Here is a 5,679-nt window from a genome sequence, read left to right on the forward strand (position 1 = left end):
AGATTTTGGGAAGCACATGCTAGCAAAATAACAAATTGGGGATCCGCAGTATTATTTCAAGGGTCCATGAAAAGTTTTGATTTGAATGTATGTGTTGCATGAAACAGCTGGGTTTCTTTCTCTAATGTTTTACATAATTCAACCTATGCAAGTGAATAACAAAATAGGGATTTTGAAAGAGGTATCGATAAAATTTGTTTTTAATCAGTAAATGGCTTTAGGGGTCTACCAGAATAAAATAGTAAACAAAGAGGTCTAACCCTAACCCTATGTATGTTTCTCTGTTATATTTAATGTTGTTGTTGTTGTTTACAACAGGCAGTTCCTATGGAGTTTTCGCTTACCCGGAGAGGCCCAGAAAATAGACCGAATGATGGAATGTTTCGCCGAAAGATATTGCGAATTAAACGAAGGAGTATTCACAAGTACAGGTGAGTACTCTTGTTTTTCATGGAATCCTCTGAGAGTGTAGTGGGTACTTTTACGTGCCACCAGCATGGGTACCATTTGCTTGATGCCAGTATCTTCCACGACTAATTTTACTTGACCCAATGGGTCTTCTTCTCAAATTAATAAAGATTAGTCATACTCTAGTTTAGAATTGTATTAATTTGCACTTGTAGCTGTTAAATAAAATCGTGTTTAATCATACTTTATACATGGTCCCGTGTGGTATATTATAAGAACTTTGAAGTAGATTAATAAATATCAGACAGACCCAGCTTTACAAGTGTATTGATTTGAATCTGTTAATTTAGCTCCACTTTTTCATAGTTTATCTTATATTTTAGTGTATATTTTTAACTATATCCATAAAACCGGAAAATCCAGAAATCCGGGCTTCTTCCGGTCCCAAGCCTGATTATGGGTCCGGTAGCGTAGTTCTATGACTTCAAACCACCGCAAAGTGTGTGTAGTCGTATCATGTAGTTGAGAAGTTACTCTGATTCAAGGGAGGTAACTCTTGTCTTTCTCGTGGTTTTACAAGCGTTTACTTTTGGTGATGGTAAATTAAGCTTTAAGATTTTCATTAAAACATAGTCACCTGATTACCGATTCACGTCGTCTTTGTTATTATTATTTTTTTTTTTTTTTTTTTTTTCATTTTACATAGAACCCCTTAACGCAGGGCTTCCAACTACCAGTTTGCACAAAAAGAATAAATTTTAAAATTTAATTTCTATTTTATTGACTATCACAATCTGCAAGTTGTTTTTGTTTTATGTGAAGGTACGTGGCTCAGTGGTTTGAGCGTCGGGCTTACGATTACGAGGTTGAGAGTTCGATTCCCAGACTAGGTTCAGTGTTGTGTTCTTGACCAAAACACTTGATTTTACATTGCTCCAGTTCACTCAGCTGTAGAAATGAGTTGTGGCGTCACTGGTGCCAAGCTATATCGGTCTTTGCCTTTTTCTTGGACAACATCAGTGGCGTGAAGAGGGGAGATTGGTATGCATGGGCAACTGCTTGCCTTCCATAAACAACTTTGCCTGGACTTATGCCTCAAAGGAGAAACATTTTCGCTACAATCCCATGGTCATTATTACATGTATTGTATGTATGTATGTATATATATATATGACTTGGCCATGTAATATTATAACTCGTAAGTTACCTCATCATTTCGTATTTGTCTTGCTTCTATATGTTGGATCCCTGACGATGAATATATGTGGAATTCCAGCAGCTCTTACTTCTTTAGAGTAGAGTACACATATATTTTGAAACATATGTAGGAATTAAAGGAACTTTTATTTACATGCGTTTTGCTCCATTTATTGTTATTATTCATATATATATATATATATATGTGTGTATATATATATATATAATATAAATTGCATATATATATATATATAACAATTAAATTATATATTACGCACTTTATTATGTTTTGTTATGAGCATGATACCACCAGTCTGTGATGTGTAAAACATTGGAGACTGATGCCTTAACTACTAACCCCTAACATTGATATTTGTGTACTTATTTTGGTGAAGTTTGGGTATAACTGTGTTTGAAGTTCCACACCTCAATGGAAAAGAAAAGGATGAGTTTTTTTTTTTTTTTTTTCAATTATTTATATTTTTTTGATCTGTGTTTCTTACAGAAAAATTACGTTTCTGAATCAGCCCCCCCATCCATTTTTTTTTTTACATTTGCCTCCCTCTCCCTCTATACACACTGTCGATATTTTTTTATAATAGGGACTATTTAGAAACTTTTGTAGGGTTTACACACACACACAAGTATATTTATTTATATTTAACAGAAACTCTTGGCCTTTGAGTAATTGTGATGCTTCTCTTAATTATTAATAAAAACATATTATTTTCGGTTCTATTTTTCCTGTTTGCATCATCATATCTGTGTGTGTGTCTTTATATATATGTAAAGTGATTGGCATGGGGAAGGGCATCCAGCTGTAGAAATCATGCCAAAACAGACAACTGGAGCCTGGTGCAGTCTTCTGGCTTACCAGCTCCTCTCAAACCGTCCGTCCCATGCCAGCATGGAAAACGGACGTTAAATGATGATGATGATGACGATGATGATGTACTCCATCATGGGTCTCTGTTGGGCTTTGTGTGTATGTGTATGTGGTTCTTTCTATTAGTGAGAAAGTGTGTTTTGTGAATGAAGCTAATTCTTTAATACTCCCAACAAGGAAGCATTTGTATGGTCACTTGACTTGCTAGAAAATGCAGCTAACACTCTACCATTAAAAAAAAAATATATATATTTTATACACAAATAGGAAACACATTTGACAATGTAATTCTAGACATGCCGAAAAAAAAAGACAGGATGTTCACTGCTGGAATTCTTTTGGTTATAGGCCTCTTTGAACATGGATGGCCTGGGGAGCCTCAGCAATAACAATATATAATAGCGTCTGTAGTTAAGTTATTCCTAGTCTTTAAGTGTTCTCTGAGAATCAACCATATGTTCTTTTTTTATATACTACCTACTAAGTTAACCAACCCTTTTAAATTGGTGTTTCTTTAACATCACTCAACCCCAAACTACTTCCATCCAGTCTACAACACTGCTTCAATTGTGTTTGTTTGTGTGTATGTGTGTGTATCTGTATGTGTACAATCATTAAGACTTTACAGTGTGTATTTGTGTGTGTGTATCAGTATGTGTACGTTCATTAAGACTTTACAGTGCATGTGTGTTTGTGTATATCTATGTGCTTTATGTGTATGTGCATGTGTGTTTATTTGTTTGTGTGTACGTGTGTGTGTGTGTGTGTATATATATATATATATATATATATATATATATATATGGTGCATTTCTTTTGGTGCTAATGTGGTTCATGTTCCCTCCCCCCTCCCGTCTGCTCTACCAAAAAGGCAGAGATATGACACATTGACTTGATAATCCACCATCACCTCCGTCCACCCTTCTCTATCTCCACCCTGCTCCATCATAAAAGTCAAACATATTTCCATTCCCTCCTAATTTACAGTTTTCTGCTGTCCCACCCTCCAAGAAGCTCCCCTTCCACTTCCCAAAAAAGCTGTTTCACTCCTCCCTCAAGAAGCTACCCCTCTCTTCAGAGATAACAAACTTCTTCTCCAGCATGTTATGAGAGAGGAGAGGAGAGGAACATTGTCCTTCTTTAACATTTGCAATCTCTTTCTTCTGCAAATCTTGTCTCTTTTGCTTAGTCTTAGAATGTCAGCCTTGCTAGGTTTTTACATCTACAACAATGTCTTTACACTCTCCACGCTCCTTGCAACATATATCCTTAAACTTAACCCATCCTCTTTTAACATCTGTTTTCCATGTTGGCATGGGCTGGACGGTTTGACAGGAACTGACCAGCTGAAGAACTGCCCCAGGCTCCATGCTTGTTTTGGCATGGTTTCTATGGCCGGAGCCGGATGCCCTTCCTAACGCCAAACACTTTACAGAGTGAACTGGGTGCTTCTTACGTGTTACTCAGCGCCAGCATGGGTGCTTTTACATGGCATTGGCATAGCTGTTTTTTTACATGATGCCAACACCCACAAGCCTGCAAGATTAGGATCACTCAGCTGAAGAGGAGATACAGTGGACGTGTCTGTATGCAAGGACAACTTTGCTTTTACTTAACTTGACATGTCTTCTCAAGCACAGCAAACCACCAGAAGCCTCAGACCCTTGTCATTCCTGTGTGAGACCCAATGTCTTATGATCCTTTCTTACCACTTCCGCCTACATCTTCCTGAATCTACTCCTTCCACATGTCCACCCGAATTCAGATGAGAGCAGGCATGGCAGAATGATTAAGTTAACTTTGCAGTCTAAAGGTTCTGGAGTGGATCCTGTTCTGCACAATATCCCAGGCAGTGTTTTCTTGCATAGCTTCAGATTGGCCGATACTTTGTAAGTTAGAACTCACTTGTCAAAAACTGTACAGAAGCTGTTCCTCTAATTCAAAGGGCCAGTCTGCCTTGTCACACTAATTCTATAGGTGTGGCTGTGTGGTAAGAAGCTTGTTTCCCAACCACATGGCTCCGGGTTCAGCCCTACTGCGCGGAACCTTGAGCAAGTGTCTTCTACTATAGCCTTGGGCCGACCAAAGCCTTGTGAATGCATTTGGTAGATGCAAACTGAAAGAAGCACATTGTATATACATGTATATATCTGTGTGTGCATCTGTATTTCTCCCTTCATCACTGCTTGACAGCCAGTGGTGGTCTGTTTACATCCCTGTAACTTAGCAGTTCAGCAAAAGTGACTAATAGAATAAGTACTGGGTTAAAAAAATAACTCCCCGCAGGCGGAGGGGTGGGGGCAGGTTCCCCACTCCTGGTCTATAGAGTATGTTAATCCTTTAACATTTAAACTGGCCATATTCAGCCAAAATATTCTGCCTGTTCTATGTTCAAACCAACTGGATCCAGCCTCTTACACCTAGCCTACAATGTCATTTTAAAACTGAACAATCACTTCATCAAAATCTTGAGGCTACAAGAGTAATTCATGATTCATGCAAAACGATGTGAATGAATAAGCATTACATTTAGAAAGAGGGATTTGAGAAACAAAAATTTGTTGCTATTTCTAGCAAATCAAAAGATCACATAGAGGTTCCCTCACCAATATGTGGCGATTGTTGATGTTCAGCATCAGATCCACTTTCTTTGAGTGGTCCTAAAATCAAAGGTGTTCTAGACATGACCATCTTGCAAGAATTACATTAAGAAATGTGGTCCCCTTTTCTTTAAATGGTAGTGTATTATTTGTGGGTAAATTAGCTGCTATTTCTAGCAGATTAAGCAACCGACTACTTGTAGTGGTTGTGGTTCATTGGGATCATAGTAGTGGTGGTGGTGTTGAGATTGTTGGTTGATTGTTAATGTAATGGTGGTGGTTGTGGCAGTGGTTGATTGTTATTTTAGTGGTGGTGGTTGTAGTTAGGATGCTGGTGATGCTAGGATGTTTGTCAGTCAGTCAGTCAGCCAAGTTACTTGTGTTAAAAGTGGTGGTGGCGGCAGCACTGGGTGTGGTGGTGGTGGAAGTGTGAGGGTGGTGAATTGATAGCAACCATTAATATGGTTTCTCTTCTGTCTACAGATGTGGCAAGGATAGAGTGGTGAATGAAGGAAGAGGTGATTGCTTATCTATTTCTCACACACACACACACACACACACACACACACACACACACACACACACACA

At 38.3% G+C, this 5,679-nt stretch overlaps 1 protein-coding gene across 1 annotated transcript in view; it reads left to right on the forward strand.

Moving 5' to 3' along the window:
• The window catches only part of LOC106870408 (cytohesin-1), a 102,312-nt gene that overhangs the window by 84,230 nt on the left and 12,403 nt on the right, over positions 1-5,679 (forward strand). Inside the window, exon 7 of the mRNA XM_014916463.1 lies at positions 315-431. Within this exon, the coding sequence (XP_014771949.1) occupies positions 315-431 (117 nt within the window). The remainder of the gene's footprint in view (positions 1-314; positions 432-5,679) is intronic.

The sequence above is a fragment of the Octopus bimaculoides genome, chromosome 23 (assembly GCF_001194135.2).
Source record: "Octopus bimaculoides isolate UCB-OBI-ISO-001 chromosome 23, ASM119413v2, whole genome shotgun sequence".
Classification (NCBI taxonomy): Eukaryota; Metazoa; Mollusca; class Cephalopoda; order Octopoda; family Octopodidae; genus Octopus; species Octopus bimaculoides.